This window comes from Cherax quadricarinatus, chromosome 67 (genome assembly GCF_038502225.1).
Source record: "Cherax quadricarinatus isolate ZL_2023a chromosome 67, ASM3850222v1, whole genome shotgun sequence".
NCBI classification, from domain to species: domain Eukaryota; kingdom Metazoa; phylum Arthropoda; class Malacostraca; order Decapoda; family Parastacidae; genus Cherax; species Cherax quadricarinatus.
Genome location: NC_091358.1, coordinates 19571191 through 19593289, shown reverse-complemented (window position 1 = coordinate 19593289; position 22099 = coordinate 19571191). Strand labels below are relative to the sequence as shown.

The 22099-nt window shown below is 40.5% G+C and overlaps 1 protein-coding gene across 1 annotated transcript in view; it reads left to right on the top strand.

Moving 5' to 3' along the window:
* LOC128699675 (organic cation transporter protein) overlaps positions 1-22099 on the top strand; it is a 159965-nt gene that overhangs the window by 34113 nt on the left and 103753 nt on the right. Inside the window, exon 3 of the mRNA XM_070099430.1 lies at positions 16122-16380. Coding sequence (XP_069955531.1) covers positions 16122-16380 — 259 coding nt within the window. The remainder of the gene's footprint in view (positions 1-16121; positions 16381-22099) is intronic.

Genomic DNA, 22099 nt, shown 5'->3' with positions numbered 1-22099 from the left:
TTTTTCACACCTATGTGCTAATGACCTTGACCCCACCCACGACCCCCGCCCACGATCCCCGCCCACGACCACCGCCCACGACCCCCGCCCACGACCCCCGCCCACGACCCCCACCCGCGCCCCCACCCACACCCGCGCCCCCCCCAACCGCGCCCCCCCACCCGCGCCCCCCACGCCCCACTGCACCCTCGCGCCCCGCCGCACCCCGTCACGCCCTGTCGCGCCCGCCCTGTCGCGCCCGCCCTTCGCGCCCGCCCTTCGCGCCTACGCCTTCTGCAGCGTCGTCCGGATCGCCCCCGCGCCCCGAATTTTTTTCCGATTTTTTTCAATTTTTTTTTAATTGTGCTCTCCTCGGGTCAAATTTTTGAGGTTCCCCCCTCCCACTTTCACCCCCCACCCCAAATTTTTTTTTCTCGATAATACAAAGACTCCAATTCCTCGGATCAAGCTTTTGGATTCCCCCCTATGGGGTTTCGAAATTCTTATGATCTCCTTGGATCAAGTTTTCTCGATAATACAAAGACTCCAATTCCTCGGATCAAATTTTTCTCGAAATCAAAGACTCCATCTCCTTGGATCAAAGTTTTTCTCGAAATCAAAGACTCCATCTCCTCGGATCAAGGTTTTCTCGATAATACAAAGACTCCAATTCCTCGGATCAAGTTTTTGGATTCCCCCCCTCTGGGGGTAAGCATTCAAATGAACTCCTCCTATGGGGCATGGTACTCTCTCTTACTACAGGTCTAAACAAGTGTGACGTCAGTATTCCTCTCATTAAGTTAAATGAACTAAAAAGTGTGTTTACTCGGCGGTCAGTGACGTCACATGATGACCTCACACATACAAGCTGAATCTTGTCGACTTCCCCCTATGTCAGTGACGTCACGTGATGGTCGCACACACAGGCTGAATCTTGTCGACCTCCCCCTATGTCAGTGACGTCACGTGATGACCCCACACACACAGGCTGAATCTTGTCGACTTCCCCCTATGTCAGTGACGTCACGCGATGACCCCACACACACAGGCTGAATCTTGTCGACTTCCCCCCCCCCTACACATTTCATATACAACATAGGGAAAACATTTTCACTCTTAACCCAGGATAATCCAAATAATTTCACATTTTTTTCGTTAATACCCACAACAATTCACAATTTCTTTACAAAAATACAACACAAGTCTAGACATTTTTCTCGTTTTAACTATTTCATCTCAGGTCACTCCCCACGAAGTAACCTTCTCTCTCTCCTCTTCCCCACCCTCCCGAACCCTCACACTCCAACCAACACCTCACAATTTTCACTCATAACCCCCAATTTTTCTCGTTTTAACTATTTCATCAGAAAGTCACCACAACACTTATAACCACTTTTCGATAAATTCACTAGTCACAATTTTACATATTACGAAGTTAATACGCACACACACCTCACTTTACTTTGAACACCTTCAAAACACTCTCATAAATCATTTGAATACTCACAAAAATACCTTTGAACATTTCCAAACAACACTGAAACACTTCCAAAATATCATTTTGAATACTCCCAAATAAGATTTGACATCTCTAATTTATCTGCACTTACACATTTCATTAAATTACAACTCATCCCCCCAAACTCCTCCCTCAGTCTCCAGACTTCACAACATTATCACAAAAACTAACTCAAACACTTTACTTTGAACATCACCAGAAAACACCATCAATTACCTTTAAATACTCCAAAAACATCATTTGAACACCCCCAAATCACCTCTGAATACTCCCAGAACACCTTCATAAGTACTCTTGCACATCATTTGAACACCTTCAAAAACACCTTTGAATAACCTCAAAACACCATTTGAGTACTCCCAAATACACCACTGAATACTACTAAAACACCACTGAATACACTCAAATCACCACCAAAATCACCATAAACTAAGATCAACGCCCGCAATCCACAACACCCACATCCCACAACACCCACATCCCACATTATTTTTCTCGTTTTAACTAATTTCATCAGAAAAAAGTCACAACAACAACCCACAACTTATAACCACTTTTTAGCATCTCTAGTTCGACAAACAACACCCACAACCCACAACACCCCACAACCCACAATTTTTTTCTAATTTTTAACTAATTTTCATCAGAAAAAGTCACAAAAACACCCCACTTATATCATCTTTTTTTTTTTTTGGTATCTCTAGTTCGACTACATTACCCACAACCCTCATCAATTTCCAATTTATACACATTTTTTTTCCCCTTCTTTTTACTGAATCTTAAATGTAATACACATTCCTCTTTACATTACTAAAATTCTAATAAAATCCTCTCCATACCCATGTCCTTGTATCCACATAAATTGATATTATACTCGTATCAACTAATCTCACTGTCCAACTATTACGACATGTTTCAACACCCTCCATTCTTTTCCAATATATCATAACTTTTCAGTTCTATAATTTCTCTTTAAAATATCCACACATTACCTTTATTTTCAGTAAAAACTCCCCATATTTCATTAAATTTCTAATACAACCCTCCCAATACCCCTCTCCATCTCACCCGCATTTCTTCACATCCACTCACCCATCTCCCAACACACCTCTTCCGAACACACGCACACACACAAAAATCTCATTTTCACATCCACAAATGCATCTCATCACCCATCTCAAATTCCACTAAAATCACCGTAACCAAGATATTCACAAAAACTCTATGACCACCTAACACACACACACACACACACTCACACACACACACCTAACCTAACCTAACCTAACCTAACCTAACCGAACCTAACCTAACCTAACCTAACCTAACCTAACCTAACCTAACCTAACCTAACCTATCCTAACCTAACCTAACCTAACCTAACCTAACCTAACCTAACCTAAACTAAACCTAACCTAACCTAACCTAACCTAACCTAACCTAACCTAACCTAACCTAACCGAACCTAACCGAACCTAACAGAACCTAACAGAACCTAACCTAACCTAACCTAACCTAACCTAGCCTAACCTAACCTAACCTAACCTAACCTAACCTAGCCTAACCTAACCTAACCTAACCTAACCTAACCTAACCTAACCTAACCTAACCAAACCGAACCGAACCGAACCTAAGCTAACCTAACCTAACCTAACCTAACCTAACCTAACCTAACCTATCCTAACCTAACCTAACCTAACCTAACCTAACCTAACCTAACTTAACCTAACCTATCCTAACCTAACCTAGCCTAACCTAACCTAACCTAACCTAACCTAACCGAACTTAACCTAACCTAACCTTTCCTAACCTAGCCTAACCTAACGTAACCTAACCTAACCGAACCTATCCTAACCCAACATAACCTAACCTAACCTAACAGAACCTAACCTAACCTAACCTAACCTAACCTAACCTAACTTATCCTAACCTAACCTAACCTAACTTAACCTAACCTTACCTAACCTAACCTTACCAAACCTAACCTAACCTAAATTAACCTAACCGAACCTATCCTAACCTAACCTAACCTAACCTAACCTAACCTAACCTAACCTAACAGAACCTAACCTAACCTAACCTAACCTAACCTAACTTATCCTAACCTAACCTAACCTAACCTAACCTAACCTAACTTATCCTAACCTAACCTAACTTAACCTAACCTAACCTAACCTTACCTAACCTAACCTAACTTATCCTAACCTAACCTAACCTAACCTAACCTAACCTAACCTAACCTATCCTAACTCAAATACACTAAAATCACTGTAACCATGATATTCACACAAACTCTATGACCACCTAACACACACACACACTCACACACATACACACACACACACACACACACACACACACACACACACACACACACACACACACACACACACACACACACACACACACACACACACACACACACACACACACACACACACACACACACACACACACCTCACTTTACTTTGATCACCTTCAAAACACTCTCATACATCATTTGAGACCACCTTTTCTCAGTATCTCTCATCCACAACCTTTATCATCTCACTACAGAACAACCCCAAGATTACTTCGAACACTCTCATAAATCATTTGAATACTCACATAAACACCTTTGAACATTTCCAAACAACACTGAAGCACTTCCAAAATATCATTTTGATTACTCCCAAATAAGATTTATCATCTCTAATTTATCTACACTTACACATTTCATTAACTGAAATTACAACACATCCACCATACTACTCCCTCAGTCTCCAGACTTTACAACATTAACACAAAAACTAACTCAGACACTTATGACATGAGACATTACCATATCTAACACACTTACTAACTTTGAACCAACTCTGAACACCACTGATCTTCTTCAAAAAATACTCTGCACATCATTTGAACACCTTCAAAAAACACCATCAAACACCTCCGAATACTCCCAAAACACTACTGATTACTACCAAATCACCACTGAATACTACCAAATCACCGTCAAAATCACCAGAAACTAAGTTTAACATCACCATCCAACATCCTTTTTATAGAAATCCCCTCAAATCACTATAACCAAGAACTCCCTCCCCATTTGGCGCATAAAAAAAAGCATGAACACAAACCTAATACGCAAACACTTAGTACATGATCACCATCAACTGAAAACATATCTTGTACACACACATAATCTAAGACAACCACCAACTACAATCACCCATGTTCACTTACCTCAAAAATCACTAATATCACAGAAAACACTCATTTTTATAAACATTTCACTCAAAAAAATCATATTTGACAATATCTAAGCGCACTCACCTCACTACCACCAACACACGATGTCACACCTCACAGGACCGACGAGCTCACCTCCAGTGACGTCACACTCCCATTGTGTTACTTGCTGGTTGGTAACATCACACCCAACCCACCTTGTTTCAACCTGTTGTACCCTACATTATCTAAGAACACTATATCCAAGACGATTACCAGATTTTATGACCCCACCACCAAGATCACAGAAAACACACATTTTTTTTAATTATTCACACAAAAATCACGATCACCAATTCCATATCATGTTTACCGTCATCTATCAACACTCATCACCAAGATCACCAAAAATCTAAGATCATGCATCTCAAAACTACTATGATCACTGAAAACACTTATTTTTACTCACCTCACTACCACCAACACACGATGTCACACCTCACAGGACCGACGAGCTCACCTCCAGTGACGTCACACTCCCATTGTGTTACTTGGTGGTTGGTAACATCACACCCAACCCACCTTGTTTCAACCTGTTGTACCCTACATTATCTAAGAACACTATATCCAAGACGATTACCAGATTTTATGACCCCACCACCAAGATCACAGAAAACACACATATTTTATAATTATTCACACAAAAATCACGATCACCAATTCCATATCATGTTTACCGTCATCTATCAACACTCATCACCAAGATCACCAAAAATCTAAGATCATGCATCTCAAAACTACTATGATCACTGAAAACACTTATTTTTTTAAACATTCGCACAAAAATAAGACATACACAAAAATACCACAACACTTCCACCAACATCTATAACATAACATGAGCACTATAACATATCACTATCACAAAAAAAAATAATACACAGACGCCCACATCTTATACATTTCAATCACAAATTTAAGACATGAGACATACACACCAAATCTAAGACATTCACCTCCAACTAAGACATACACATCTTAACTAAGACATACACAAAAGCCTATACTTGACATATTGCGGTATGTATATTCATACCGCATTTTATGTTGCATATCACATTTCCTCATCCACATCATCCCTAAAACAACCTTCCTTATTCATTCCGTATATCTCCTAGAGTTGTTTTAACCCCCGACGGCCCATCATGACGTAGGAGCCAGAGCAACCATCACCACTCCAACACCACCTACTACACTCTGGCTCCTAATGTCATGATGGGCCGTCGGGGGTTAAAACAACTCTAGGAGATATACGGAATGAATAAGGAAGGATGTTTTAGGGATGATGTGGATGAGGAAATGTGATATGCAACATAAAATGCGGTATGAATATACATACCGTAATATGTCAAGTATAGGTTTTTGTGTATGTCTTAGTTAAGATGTGTATGTCTTAGTTGGAGGTGAATGTATTAGATTTGGTGTGTATGTCTCATGTCTTAAATTTGTGATTGAAATGTATAAGATGTGGGCGTCTGTGTATTATTTTTTTTTTTGTGATAGTGATATGTTATAGTGCTCATGTTATGTTATAGATGTTGGTGGAAGTGTTGTGGTATTTTTGTGTATGTCTTATTTTTGTGCGAATGTTTAAAAAATAAGTGTTTTCAGTGATCATAGTAGTTTTGAGATGCATGATCTTAGATTTTTGGTGATCTTGGTGATGAGTGTTAATAGATGACGGTAAACATGATATAGATTTGGTGATCGTGATTTTTGTGTGAATAATTATAAAAAATGTGTGTTTTCTGTGATCTTGGTGGTGGGGTTATAAAATCTTGTAATCGTCTTGGATATAGTGTTCTTAGATAATGTAGGGTACAACAGGTTAAAACAAGGTGGGTTGGGTGTGATGTTACCAACCAGCAAGTAACACAATGGGAGTGTGACGTCACTGGAGGTGAGCTCGTCGGTCCTGTGAGGTGTGACATCGTGTGTTGGTGGTAGTGAGGTGAGTGCGCTTAGATATTGTCAAATATGATTTTTTTGAGTGAAATGTTTATAAAAATGAGTGTTTTCTGTGATATTAGTGATTTTTGAGGTAAGTGAACATGGGTGATTGTAGTTGGTGGTTGTCTTAGATTATGTGTGTGTACAAGATATGTTTTCAGTTGATGGTGATCATGTACTAAGTGTTTGCGTATTAGGTTTGTGTTCATGCTTTTTTCTATGCGCCAAATGGGGAGGGAGTTCTTGGTTATAGTGATTTGAGGGGATTTCTATAAAAAGGATGTTGGATGGTGATGTTAAACTTAGTTTCTGGTGATTTTGACGGTGATTTGGTAGTATTCAGTGGTGATTTGGTAGTAATCAGTAGTGTTTTGGGAGTAATCGGAGGTGTTTGATGGTGTTTTTTGATGGTGTTCAAATGATGTGCAGAGTATTTTTTGAAGAAGATCAGTGGTGTTCAGAGTTGGTTCAAAGTTAGTCAGTGTGTTAGATATGGTAATGTCTCATGTCATAAGTGCCTGAGTTAGTTTTTGTGATAATGTTGTAAAGTCTGGAGACTGAGGGAGTAGTATGGTGGATGCGTTGTAATTTCAGTTAATGAAATGTGTAAGTGTAGATAAATTAGAGATGATAAATCTTACTTCGGAGTAATCAAAATGATATTTTGGAAGTGCTTCAGTGTTGTTTGGAAATGTTCAAAGGTGTTTATGTGAGTATTCAAATGATTTATGAGTGTTCGAAGTAATCTTGGGGTTGTTCTGTAGTGAGATGATAAAGGTTGTGGATGAGAGATATTGAGAAAATGTGGTCTCAAATGATGTATGAGAGTGTTTTGAAGGTGTTCAAAGTAAAGTGAGGGGTGTGTGTTTGTGTGTGTACTCACCTAATTGTACTCACCTAATTGTGGTTGCAGGGGTCGAGACTCAGCTCCTGGCCCCGCCTCTTCACTGATCGCTACTGGATCCTCTCTCTCTCTGCTTCCTGAGCTTTGTCATACCTCTTCTTAAAACTATGTATGGTTCCTGCCTCCACTACTTCACTTGCTAGGCTATTCCACTTGCTGACAACTCTATGACTGAAGAAATACTTCCTAACGTCCCTGTGACTCGTCTGAGTCTTCAGCTTCCAGTTGTGACCCCTTGTCCCAGTGTCCCCTCTCTGGAACATCCTATCTCTGTCCACCTTGTCTATTCCCCGCAGTATCTTGTATGTCGTTATCATGTCTCCCCTGACCCTTCTGTCCTCCAATGTCGTCAGTCCGATTTCCCTTAACCTTTCCTCGTTCGACATTCCCTTGAGCTCTGGGACTAGCCTTGTTGCAAACCTTTGTACTTTCTCTAACTTCTTGACGTGCTTGACCAGGTGTGGGTTCCAGACTGGTGCTGCATACTCCAGTATGGGCCTAACATACACAGTGTACAGTGTCTTGAACGATTCCTTATTAAGGTATCGGAACGCTATTCTCAGGTTTGCCAGGCGCCCGTATTCTGCAGCGGTTATTTGGTTGATGTGTGCCTCCGGTGATGTGCTCGGTGTTATGGTCACCCCAAGGTCTTTCTCCCTGAGTGAGGTCTGTAGTCTTTGCCCACCTAGCCTATACTCTGTCTGCGGTCTTCTTTGCCCCTCCCCAATCTTCATGACTTTGCATTTGGCTGGATTGAATTCGCGAAGCCAGTTGCTGGACCACATGTCCAGCCTGTCCAGGTCTCTTCGCAGCCCTGCCTCATCCTCGTCCAATTTAATTCTTCTCATCAACTTCACGTCATCTGCGAACAGGGACACTTCAGAGTCTATTCCTTCCATCATGTCGTTCACATATATCAAAAATAGCACTGGTCCTAGAACTGACCCCTGTGGGACCCCGCTCGTAACAGGCACCCACTGTGATACCTCTTCACGTACCATGATTCGTTGCTGCCTCCCTGTCAGGTATTCCCTTATCCATTGCAGTGCCCTCCCTTTTACGTGCGCCTGATCCTCCACCTTCTGCACTAATCTCTTGTGGGGAACTGTGTCAAAGGCCTTCCTGCAGTCTAGGAAAACGCAATCTACCCACCCCTCTCTCTCGTGTCTTACTTCTGTTACCTTGTCATAAAACTCCAGGAGGTTTGTGATACAAGATTTGCCTTCCATGAACCCATGCTGGTTTTCATTTATAATCTTGTTCCTTTCCAGGTGTTTGACCACTCTCCTCCTGATAATCTTCTCCATGACTTTGCACACAATACATGTCAGAGACACAGGTCTGTAGTTTAGTGCCTCGTTTCTGTTTCCTTTCTTAAATATGGGGACTACATTAGCTGTCTTCCATTTCTCAGGTAGTTGCCCAGTTTCAAGGGATGTGTTGAAGATTGTGGTTAGAGGCACGCACAGCATCTCTGCTCCTTCTCTAAGGACCCATGGGGAGATGTTGTCCGGTCCCATCGCCTTTGAGGTGTCAAGGTCACTTAAGAGCTTCTTCACCTCCTCCTCAGTTCGTATGTCATCCAACACTTGTTGGTATATTCCCTCTTGATGTTCCCTTCTGTGCTGTCTTCCCACAGCCCTTCCTGTCTCTACTGTAAAAACTTCCTTAAATCTCCTGTTCAGCTCCTCACATACCTCCTGATTATTTCTTGTGAGTTCTCCACCTTCTGTCCTTAATCTGATCACCTGGTCTTTGACTGTTGTCTTCCTCCTGATGTGGCTATACAACAGTTTCGGGTCAGTCTTGATTCTCGATGCTATGTCATTTTCATTCTGTCGCTGGGCCTCCCTCCTTACCTGTGCGTACTCATTCCTGGCTCTGCGACTGATCTCCCTATTTTCGTGTGTTCTCTGCCTTCTGTACTTTTTCCATTCTCTATTGCATTTTGTTTTTGCCTCCTTACAACGTCGGGTAAACCAGGGACTCGTTCTGGTCTTCCCGTTGTTACTGTTGCCCTTGGGAATAAACCTTTCCACTGCCTCCTTGCATTTTGTTGTTACATATTCCATCATTTCATTTACTGGCTTTCCTGCCAGTTCTCTGTCCCACTGGACCTCCCGCAGGAAGTTCTTCAACCCTATGTAGTCCCCTCTTTTATAGTCAGGCTTTTCCCATTCAACTCCTGTTATTCTCTCCACTTGCAGCTCTACTATGTATTCAAAGCACAGAACCACGTGGTCGCTAGCTCCTAGGGGACTCTCATACTTGATGTCCTCAATATCTGAGCTGCTTAGGGTGAACACAAGGTCCAATCTTGCTGGTTCATCCTCCCCTCTCACTCTGGTAGTGTCCTTAACATGTTGGTGCATGAGGTTTTCCAGCACCACGTCCAACATAATGGCTCTCCATGTTTCGGGACCCCCATGTGGCTCCAGGTTTTCCCAGTCAATCTCCCTGTGGTTGAAATCCCCCATAACCAGCAACTTTGCTCTGCTGGAGTGAGCTCTTCTTGCCACCTCAGCAAGTGTGTCCACCATTGCTCTGTTGCTCTCTTCATATTCCTCTCTTGGCCTCCTGCAGTTCTGTGTGTGTGTGTGTGTGTGTGTGTGTGTGTGTGTGTGTGTGTGTGTGTGTGTTAGGTGGTCATAGAGTTTGTGTGAATATCATGGTTACAGTGATTTTAGTGTATTTGAGTTAGGTTAGGTTAGGTTAGGTTAGGTTAGGTTAGGTTAGGTTAGGTTAGGATAAGTTAGGTTAGGTTAGGTAAGGTTAGGTTAGGTTAGGTTAGGTTAAGTTAGGTTAGGTTAGGTTAGGATAAGTTAGGTTAGGTTAGGTTAGGTTAGGTTAGGATAAGTTAGGTTAGGTTAGGTTAGGTTAGGTTAGGTTAGGTTAGGTTAGGTTAGGTTAGGTTCTGTTAGGTTAGGTTAGGTTAGGTTGGGTTAGGATAGGTTCGGTTAGGTTAGGTTAGGTTAGGTTAGGTTAGGCTAGGTTAGGATAGGTTCGGTTAGGTTAGGTTAGGTTAGGCTAGGTTAGGTTAGGATAGGTTAGGTTAAGTTAGGTTAGGTTAGGTTAGGTTAGGTTAGGTTAGGTTACGTTAGGATAGGTTAGGTTAGGTAAGGTTAGGTTAGGTTAGGTTAGGTTAGGTTAGCTTAGGTTCGTTTCGTTTCGGTTTGGTTAGGTTAGGTTAGGTTAGGTTAGGTTAGGTTAGGTTAAGATAGGTTAGGTTAAGTTAGGTTAGGTTAGGTTAGGTTAGGTTAGGTTAGGCTAGGTTAGGTTCGGTTAGGTTAGGTTAGGTTAGGTTAGGTTAGGTTAGGTTAGGTTCGGTTAGGTTCGGTTAGGTTCGGTTAGGTTAGGTTAGGTTAGGTTAGGGTAGGTTAGGTTAGGATAGGTTAGGTTAAGTTAGGTTAGGTTAGGTTAGGTTAGGTTAGGTTAGGTTAGGATAGGTTAGGTAAGGTTAGGTTAGGTTAGGTTAGGTTAGGTTAGGTTAGCTTAGGTTCGGTTCGGTTCGGTTTGGTTAGGTTAGGTTAGGTTAGGTTAGGTTAAGATAGGTTAGGTTAGGTTAGGTTAAGTTAGGTTAGGTTAGGTTAGGTTAGGTTAGGTTAGGTTAGGTTAGGCTAGGTTAGGTTAGGTTAGGTTAGGTTAGGTTAGGTTAGGTTAGGTTAGGTTCGGTTAGGTTCGGTTAGATTCGGTTAGGTTAGGTTAGGTTAGGTTAGGTTAGGCTAGGTTAGGTTAGGTTAGGCTAGGTTAGGTTAGGATAGGTTAAGTTAGGTTAGGTTAGGTTAGGTTAGGTTAGGTTAGGTTAGGTTAGGATAGGTTAGGTTAGGTTAGGTTAGGTTAGGTGTATTTGTGTGTGTGTGTGTACTCACCTAGTTGTACTCACCTAGTTGAGGTTGCGGGGGTCGAGTCCGAGCTCCTGGCCCCGCCTCTTCACTGATCGCTACTAGGTGTGTGTGTGTGTGTGTGTGTGTGTGTGTGTGTGTGTGTGTGTTAGGTGGTCATAGAGTTTTTGTGAATATCTTTGTTACGGTGATTTTAGTGGAATTTGAGATGGGTGATGAGATGCATTTGTGGATGTGAAAATGTGATTTTTGTGTGTGTGTGTTCAGAAGAGGTGTGTTGGGAGATGGGTGAGTGGATGTGAAGAAATGTGGGTGAGATGGAGAGGGGTATGGGGAGGGTTGTATTAGAAATTTAATGAAATATGGGGAGATTTTACTGAAAATAAAGGTAATATGTGAATATTTTAAAAAGAAATTATAGAATTGAAAAGTTATGATATATTGGAAAAGAATGGAGGGTGTTGAAACATGTCGCAATAGTTGGATAGTGAGATTAGTTGATACGAGTATAATATCAATTTATGTGGATACAAGGACATGGGTATGGAGAGGATTTTATTAGAATTTTAGTTATGTAAAGAGGAATGTGTATTACATTTAAGATTCAGTAAAAAGAAGGGGAAAAAATGTGAATAAATTGGTAATTGATGAGGGTTGTGGGTAATGTAGTCGAACTAGAGATACCAAAAAAAAAGATAATATAAGTGGGGTGTTTTTGTGACTTTTTCTGATGAAAATTAGTTAAAACGAGAAAAAAAAATGTGGGTTGTGGGGTGTTGTGGGTTGTGGGTGTTGTTTGTCGAACTAGAGATGCTGAAAAGTGGTTATAAGTTGTGGGTTGTTGTTGTGACTTTTTTCTGATGAAATTAGTTAAAACGAGAAAAATAATGTGGGATGTGGGTGTTGTGGGATGTGGGTGTTGTGGGATGTGGGTGTTGTGGATTGTGGGCGTTGATCTTAGTTTATGGTGATTTTGGTGGTGATTTGAGTGTATTCAGTGGTGTTTTAGTAGTATTCAGTGGTGTATTTGGGAGTACTCAAATGGTGTTTTGAGGTTATTCAAAGGTGTTTTTGAAGGTGTTCAAATGATGTGCAAGAGTACTTATGAAGGTGTTCTGGGAGTATTCAGAGGTGATTTGGGGGTGTTCAAATGATGTTTTTGGAGTATTTAAAGGTAATTGATGGTGTTTTTTGGTGATGTTCAAAGTAAAGTGTTTGAGTTAGTTTTTGTGATAATGTTGTGAAGTCTGGAGACTGAGGGAGGAGTTTGGGGGGATGAGTTGTAATTTAATGAAATGTGTAAGTGCAGATAAATTAGAGATGTCAAATCTTATTTGGGAGTATTCAAAATGATATTTTGGAAGTGTTTCAGTGTTGTTTGGAAATGTTCAAAGGTATTTTTGTGAGTATTCAAATGATTTATGAGAGTGTTTTGAAGGTGTTCAAAGTAAAGTGAGGTGTGTGTGCGTGTTAACTTCGTAATATGTAAAATTGTGACTAGTGAATTTATCGAAAAGTGGTTATAAGTGTTGTGGTGACTTTCTGATGAAATAGTTAAAACGAGAAAAATTGGGGGTTATGAGTGAAAATTGTGAGGTGTTGGTTGGAGTGTGAGGGTTCGGGAGGGTGGGGAGGAGGAGAGAGAGAAGCTTACTTCGTGGGGAGTGACCTGAGATGAAATAGTTAAAACGAGAAAAATGTCTAGACTTGTGTTGTATTTTTGTAAAGAAATTGTGGATTGTTGTGGGTATTAACGAAAAAAATGTGAAATTATTTGGATTATTCTGGGTTAAGAGTGAAAATGTTTTCCCTATGTTGTATATGAAATGTGAAGGGGGGGGGGGAAGTCGACAAGATTCAGCCTGTGTGTGTGGGGTCATCGCGTGACGTCACTGACATAGGGGGAAGTCGACAAGATTCAGCCTGTGTGTGCGACCATCACGTGACGTCACTGACACAGGGGGAAGTCGACAAGATTCAGCTTGTATGTGTGAGGTCATCACGTGACGTCACTGACCGCCGAGTAAACACACTTTTTAGTTCATTTAACTTAATGAGAGGAATACTGACGTCACACTTGTTTAGACCTGTAGTAAGAGAGAGTACCATGCCCCATAGGAGGAGTTCATTTGAATGCTTACCCCCAGAGGGGGGGAATCCAAAAACTTGATCCGAGGAATTGGAGTCTTTGTATTATCGAGAAAACCTTGATCCGAGGAGATGGAGTCTTTGATTTCGAGAAAAACTTTGATCCAAGGAGATGGAGTCTTTGATTTGGAGAAAAATTTGATCCGAGGAATTGTAGTCTTTGTATTATCGAGAAAACTTGATCCAAGGAGATCATAAGAATTTCGAAACCCCATAGGGGGGAATCCAAAAGCTTGATCCGAGGAATTGGAGTCTTTGTATTATCGAGAAAAAAAAATTTGGGATGGGGGAACCTCAAAAACTTGACCCGAGGAGAGCACAAGAAATTCAAAAAAAAATTGAAAAAATCAGAAAAAAAATCGGGGCGCGGGGGCGATCCGGACGACGCTGCAGAAGGCGCGGGCGCGAAGGGCAGGCGCGAAGGGCGGGCGCGACGGGGCGCGACGGGGTGCGGCGGGGCGCGAGGGCACAGCGGGGCGCGGGGGGCGCGGGTGGGGGGGCGCGGGTGGGGGGGCACGGGCGGGTGCAGGTGGGGGGCGCGGGCGGGGGTCGTGGGCGGGGGTCGTGGGCGGGGGTCGTGGGCGGGGGTCGTGGGTGGGGTCAAGGTCATTAGCACATAGGTGTGAAAAAAGGTCATTAGCACATAGGTGTGAAAAAGGGAGCCACTCAGGAAAAGGAGCCACTCTGTAGAAGGCCTTTCAGGAGGAAGCCACTGAGAGGAGGAGCCATACTGTAGAAATCATCACTACTTATATATACATATATATATATATATATATATATATATATATATATATATATATATATATATATATATATATATATATATATATATATATATATATATATATACATATTATATGGGTCAGGTAGGTGATCTTGGTTGCCAATATGACGTTTTTCAGAGCATAGTTCTAGCTGCCCAGACATCTTTTGCTCCGAGTAGGGAAATTAGATCTAACAAAAATGATCCCAAATGGATGAACAATAGATTAAAACATCTCATTGGTCAAAAGTGAGGCATATATAGGCGTATCAAAAGAGGGGATGGGCAGTTAAGAAATCAATAAATTCAGTTAAAGAGAGATAGAAAAAAAGGAATAAGAAAAGCTAAAAAGGATTATGAGGCTAAGGTTGCGAGGGATTTGAAGACTAACCCAAAAGGATTGTTTCAGATATACAGAAGTAAGATTAGGGCCAAGATTGGCCCACTTAAGAGTAACTCAGGTCAGATCACTGACAGTGATAAGGAAATGTGTGAACTTTTCAATACTTCCTCTCAGTTTTTACCCAGGAAGATACTACCGATATTCCAGAAAAATAAATTATGTAGAACAGGACGGTAATAAACTATGCACGATTGAGGTAACTAGTGACATGGTCCTCAGACAAATAGAGAAACCTCACAAATCCCCAGGCCCTGATGAACTGTTTGCAAGGGTGTTAAAGGAATGTAAAGAGGAACTTAGCAAACCTTTGGCTACAAACTGGCATAGTGCCAGACAAGTGGAAAATGGCAAATATAATACCTATTTACAAGACAGATAACAGGTCCTTAGTTTCGAACTGTAGACCAGTAGGCCGCACCTCCACAGTGGGAAAATTTATGAAATCATCAATTGCCAAGGCAGTTCGTAGCCATCTTTGTATTATGTTGACTCATTAGAATAAATCTTGCTTAACCTTTTAATACCTTTATAAATGAAATTAAAAAGTATATTGATACTGACAGTATTTATGAGAGAACATTTAGGACGTTGATACAGGATACATGTTGGTCCTGGAGCCTCGATCTCTCCACTTGGTCCTGGGACCTAGGTGCCACCATGATCACTCCATTTGGTCCTCGGACCAAGGTACCACCATGATCACTTCACTTGGTCCTGGGACCAAGTTGCCACCTTGATCACTTCACTTGGTCCTGGGACCAAGGTACCACCATGATCACTTCACTTGGTCCTGGGACCAAGTTGCCACCTTGATCACTTCACTTGGTCCTGGGACCAAGGTACCACCTTGATCCCTCCACTAGGTCCTGGGACCAAGTTGCCACCTTGATCATTTCACTTGGTCCTGGGACCAAGTTGCCACCTTGATCACTTCACTTGGTCCTGGGACCAAGGTACCACCCAGATCACTTCACTTGGTCCTGGGACCAAGGTGTGTTTCATTACACCTGTTGACCGTGTTTACCTAACAGTAAGTAGGTACATGGGTGTTAGTCAACTGTCATGGGTGGCATCCTGTCTGAACAAGAATAACCTAAGTTGCCAGGAATACCAGAGATGTTAGTTAGGTCTGTGAACGTGTAGAAATAAGAATTATTATTATAATTATTAGTTAAAAATGTTCTAAATATATACAGCTGTGCCCTTTTATTTATATCTTAATAACTTGTATTTGCTAGGTTAATATCATTGGCAGCTCTGTAGATTAAGTTTTCTTTTCATTTAGGATGAACCATGTATGTTATTTGGAATTAACGCTTTCATATTCATTATTTCCACAGTATGACTTAACGTGTGAGAAAGCTTGGCTTCGTCCACTTGCTGGTTCAATGTACATGACTGGAATGTTAGTGGGAGCCATTGTTATTGGTGATTTAGCTGATCGCTTCGGAAGGAAAATAGGAATCTTGGTATCAGCACTTCTGCTTGGTACTGGTGGAGTTTTGAGCACTGTGCCCTCTAACTACTACATATTCCTGTTGATGCGTTTCTTCAGCGGTGCTGGAGGTAATGGCCTCCTCCTGGTCACATTTGTCTTGGGTAAGTACTTGCTGTTATTTATGTCCTTCAGCCTCTCCAGAGAACTGTTTCTACATGCTAATTTTATATCTGGAAATTTTTTACCTTCTAGTAATTTATATAAATTTTCAATGTTATTGAATTGCATACTCTCTATAAAATGAAAAATTTTGCTAAATGAACCAAAATAGGATCATTATACTCAGATATATATATAGAAAATCATATTGCATTAGATTTAAATGCGTGTCAATTGCATTAGATTTTAATGCATGTCAATTGCATTAGATTTTAATGCGTGTCTATTGCATTAGATTTTAATGCATGTCAATTGCATTAGATTTTAATGCATGTCAATTGCATTAGATTTTAATGCATATTGCATTAGATTTTAATGCGTGTCTATTGCATTAGATTTTAATGCATGTCTATTGCATTAGATTTTAATTATTGTCAATTGAATTAGATTTTAATGCATGTCAATTGCATTAGATTTTAATGCATGTCAATTGCATTAGATTTTAATGCGTGTCTATTGCATTAGATTTTAATGCATGTCAATTGCATTAGATTTTAATGCATGTCAATTGCATTAGATTTTAATGCATGTCAATTGCATTAGATTTTAATGCGTGTCTATTGCATTAGATTTTAATGCATGTCAATTGCATTAGATTTTAATGCGTGTCTATTGCATTAGATTTTAATGCATGTCAATTGCATTAGATTTTAATGCATGTCAATTGCATTAGATTTTAATGCGTGTCAATTGCATTAGATTTTAATGCGTGTCTATTGCCTATGATTTTTAGCTATTTGCCACTAATACAGTCATTTAAAACAATTATTTTTTATTATGATGAGAAATGGCAAACAGTGTTGTGTCTAATTTTGTTGTGACTGTTGTAAAAGGATGTCATCGTGGGTGACACTTTATCATGTTGTAAAAGGATGTCATCGTGGGTGACACCTTATCATGTTGTAAAAGGATGTCATCGTGGGTGACACTTTATCATGCCAACTGTGAAATTCACAAAATTGGGGAAGCAAACAAATTCTTATTTTTTTTTTTGCTTTCTTAAACGCATTATCACTACTTCATCTACTGAAAAAAGTCTGAAATTTGTAAGTCTGACTAATGATGTTGAAATTTGGTAAAAGTCTTGGCAGAACCAGCAGTAATAACCAGCAGTACTTAGGATGTCCAACACTATTTTACTGTCCTTGGAAGCCTAGTAAAGGGTAATGGCACCTACTTAGGCCTCAATAGGTACCACATTGCTCTGGCAGAACTAGCATTTTACTAAGCTAAAACTTTGTACTGGACTATCTGATCAAATAGTACACATAATCTACTGACAAAATCCTTCATTTTTCACTCTATCCTGTCTATGTTAGATATTTTTAGCACGCTATTTACATCCCCTTTAATAATTCCTGTTTTCCATATATACACCTCAGTCATATCCCCACTAATTCTAGAGAGTGCAGAGTCAGGGCCTCAGTCTGTCCTCATAGAGAAGATTTCTGATACATGGGATCAACTTTGTCATCCTCCTTTGTACGCTTTCCAGAGCATTTATATCCATTCTGTAATACGGTGACCAAAACTGTGCAGCATAATGTAAATGAGGCCTAACCAAGGATATATAGAGTTGAAGAGCAACCTGAGGACTTCTATTATTTATATTTCTTGCTATGAAGCCAAGGATTCTGTTAGCTTTATTGCGAACACTTATGCACTGTTGTCTTGGTTTCAGATTACTGCTAACCAGAACTCCTAAATCCTTTTCACAATCCGAAATATTAAGATCTACATTATTTAGCTTATATGTGGCATGGTTGTTTTCCCGTCCAAAATTCAGAAATCGTAATGACACGACTGCAAACAAACCATACCACGGGCGGGGATGGAGCCCGCGATCAGAGAGTCTCAAAACTCCAGACCGTCGCGTTAGCCACTGGACCAGCTAGCCACAATAAGATTCAGCCAACTAGGTATATTTCTACACTATAGGAAGGTTAGCATAGGTACCACTGTGACCACAAATGCAAGTTTTTACAGACGAATCTCCAGCTAGCGTGGCCGTGACGAACTCTAGCTCAAGTGTAGAAATATACCTAGCTGGACGAATCTTATTGTGGCTAGCTAGTCCAGTGGTTAACGCGACGGTCTGGAGTTTTGAGACTCTCTGATCGCGGGTTCTTATCCCCGCCCGTGGTATGGTTTGTTTGCAATCGTATCATTACGATTTCGTGAGTTATGGAATCAATAATTTCAGAAGTATTTGCTTCCCTGATCTTAGAACTCTTCAGCAATTGACTGTATTATTTGGTTGCAGGTAATGACAGATAAGAGGACTTTTGCACCAATTGCTGATAAACACTTTATGCCATTTAAAAATATACAGTGTCATCATTTTCTTGACCTCATCACCAGAGATCCCAAGTTTTTTTTTTTTATATATTTTCTACTGTTGCCCGTGCTGTGTAGACAGGACAATCAAATCTATGACAATACCACTCTCGTGATCGCACAGAAACAGTTTTATACTAAAGGGATTTCAATTGTATTTTTATGAACTGTTTTAAATATCGTCGTCCCCTGAACAACATCAAAGACCCGTCAGTCACAATATTTTGGGACGGGTAGATATAATTACTAACTTTTTTTAAATACATGAAAACTTCCCAAATGTTGAGCAATATATCATTCTCGTGAGGATTTGCCTTCTCAGAGAAATGCAACACATGCAGAAAGCAACAGGGATAAGTTTCGAAGAATAATGTTACCAAACATTGAAGTACACATGAATCATGTTATTGTCCAGTATTTAGTAATGTTATTCTTATGTACCTGTTGTATGTGCGTAATGGTAAAGAACAGATACATTTCATGCATCTGCAGTCATGCAGGTGCGTAGGAGTCAGCAGCTGCACTACAATGTGATTCTTTTCCAGTTTCATTTTCGGTCTGGTGGTGTTATGGGTGGTGATTGTGGTGCATCTGGTGGTTATAATGGTCGTCGTGACCACCTTCCAAGCTCTTCATGACGACAACTATAGTCATCACTATTAGATAGTTGTGAAGTGCAAGGTAACTGTGTACTGGGTCTAGCACTCTGCACACTTCTCCAACTTTTACATCCCCTTATATTTGTGTGGCAGTATCGCTAGAATCATTGCTCATCTCAAGAGCACGGAAGTCCTGATCACTGATATATTCTCCCTGCTTAGAATTTGGCCAAAATAACGAAAAATTTCCAGTCCCGCTTGCATTATTGTCGGTTCGTTGCTGATTGGAAGACCCAAGAAATGGAAGGCAAGTGGTCATCAACATTTGACTCATTATTATGGACATTTTCAGTGCCACTGTCACCTACATGAGTATTAAACACATAACTCTAAGTACTCATAAGTACCCTCAGTATCGTTTCATTCAAAAAACCTAGTAGGCAGTTAATCTTTGAGTGAACGTTTCACTATGGCTTAACTTGGTAAACAATATAAAGGTTTCTACCAACTCCCATATCGCTCTTCATCCAGTTATCGGGTACAATCAGGTTAAAATGAGCGTAAAGCTTCCAGTTGCACGATATCTATGGTTCACATTTTGTCGATGAAGTGGAAGGACACAGCTGGTTCTACTATTCCTAGAAATCACCAGAATTAGGTGGATCAACATGGTACATCATCAGATCTTGAACACGAAGCAAGACAATGGTAACACTTAAGGTGGCTAGAATGGAATGTGTAATTCGACCTTCTCTTCCTAGGAGAGAGAACCTCATAATTGCAGTCCCTCACTTTCCCCTTAATAACTAATCCGTAAGGTGTGTCTAAGAATTACTCACTGTGCAGTAAAAAATAATTAGGAGCACAGTACTAAGGCTCTGCAGAACCAGTGTGCTCTCATCATTATTTTCAACATACAAAGTACTCTTACAAAGGCACCTTGAGAGTTGGGATAATATGCAGTTGACAGGGTATATGAAATTCTCTTTTGGTAAAAAAAAAAAAAGTAGAACCATGCCAGGAATTTATTTTGAAATCAAAATGTAAGAGCATTCCGTAAATATCCTTAGATATACCTTGCCCAGCTCCCTCACTCTTCAAGTACTGGGTTTGGTGTGACCCTCAGAGGAAGTTCGTTAATGCTGGCAAGAAGTTCTTGATCGAAAACATTGGATCTTTTCTTCCCTTCAATAGATTTAAGTTTACAGGGCTACAATTTACATGATATAAACACATTTTGATTCCATATTAAAAATTAATGCTAAAGATGATGTGGGTAATTTTTGTCTAGTAGAAGAATAAATACAATATCAAAAGACCATTGTTTATTTTTAGGTTCTCATCTTTACGTGGACAGCAGCCACGGTTCTGGGGTCTCCTTCGATGTCGGCCATCTTAGCTCTCACTGGGCAGGAAAAGAGAGGGTTACTATAATTATCATACCCTCCAAGCATATTAGAGTATGTCAAGATTATGTTTCTCAACTGTAATTGGGTGATGTCCCGCCCGAGATGGCTTTTATGGTTAGCCCAACTCCTCCAATACTTAATCCTATCAACAGCAGGGTTTCATTAGGCTGATGTTGGGGAAAATAGAAATTGCCTAGCTCATTGTAGCAGGAACCCTGCTACAATGAGCTAGGCAATTGAAGCAAGTATCAATGGTTTGACTGAAGAAATGCTTTTGGACATTCTCTTCTTTCGTCACTTTGGCCTTATTGAACATCTCCTAACTTGATCATCAATTGTCCACATATTCAACTTGTGAACTATAACCATGGATAATGTCCACGGTGAGGAGGATTAATGGCAATACTTCACTCAGCAAAGATAACTATTAGTTAGCACTTCAACACCGTATTTTTGCTTCAGTTCTTCTTAATATTTGTTTGAGCATGAATAAGCAACATGGAAAATACAGAGAATAACTAAGAATTAACGTTTCTACATTGTGTCATCGTTGTTCTGCCACAGTTTACTCACGTGCTCATGCACATAGGAAAGTTATGCATTTCCAGGATCTCTTCCACAGTTCTTACTGGAGATTGTGAACGCACGATCTACACACGGATACGTCCATGAACATTTCTACATTTCAACGTGGTGTGGCCTCACCGGCAACACTTAGTCACTTGCTACATTTTCACTAGTTGAACTCATTCATCGCAGTCGTATTCTAGCACTTGGAGCTCCAGCACATCTAAATATAGTCGCTTTTCTGCTGACATACTTGTAATGTCTATGGACCAAGGTGCTAGCTGATGACTTAGTTGGATAGAGAATGTAAATTCCTTGATTCCAAGGTGATGGTTATTGAGTATAATGCCACTAGGTATGTTATCAGGCTAGGGGCATATTACTATGTATTAATAACTGATCTTACGAAGAGAAGCTTCCTCAGACAAACAAGTGAATGAATTAATTAAACTGCAGGTTCTCTTGCAGGAGAGGAGTGCCAGCTGTATACATGAAAGGATCATATGTCCATTTTATCTACTTTTGATTCTGATCCAATATAGTTGCAATCTAAATCTACATGGCAATGAACACATGTTAAGATATATGGAAATTCTAGTATGGCTTAAAGAAGCTGTGTTGCATGATATTTGAACTCTCTTCATCTCTGCTAATGAAAAGAGGGACGGGTCATGACGCCCTTGTTCCTCACCTGCGACGCCAGTGTGGGAATGTAGAGAGAAGGGGCTTAGCACCCTTGTTACAGATGA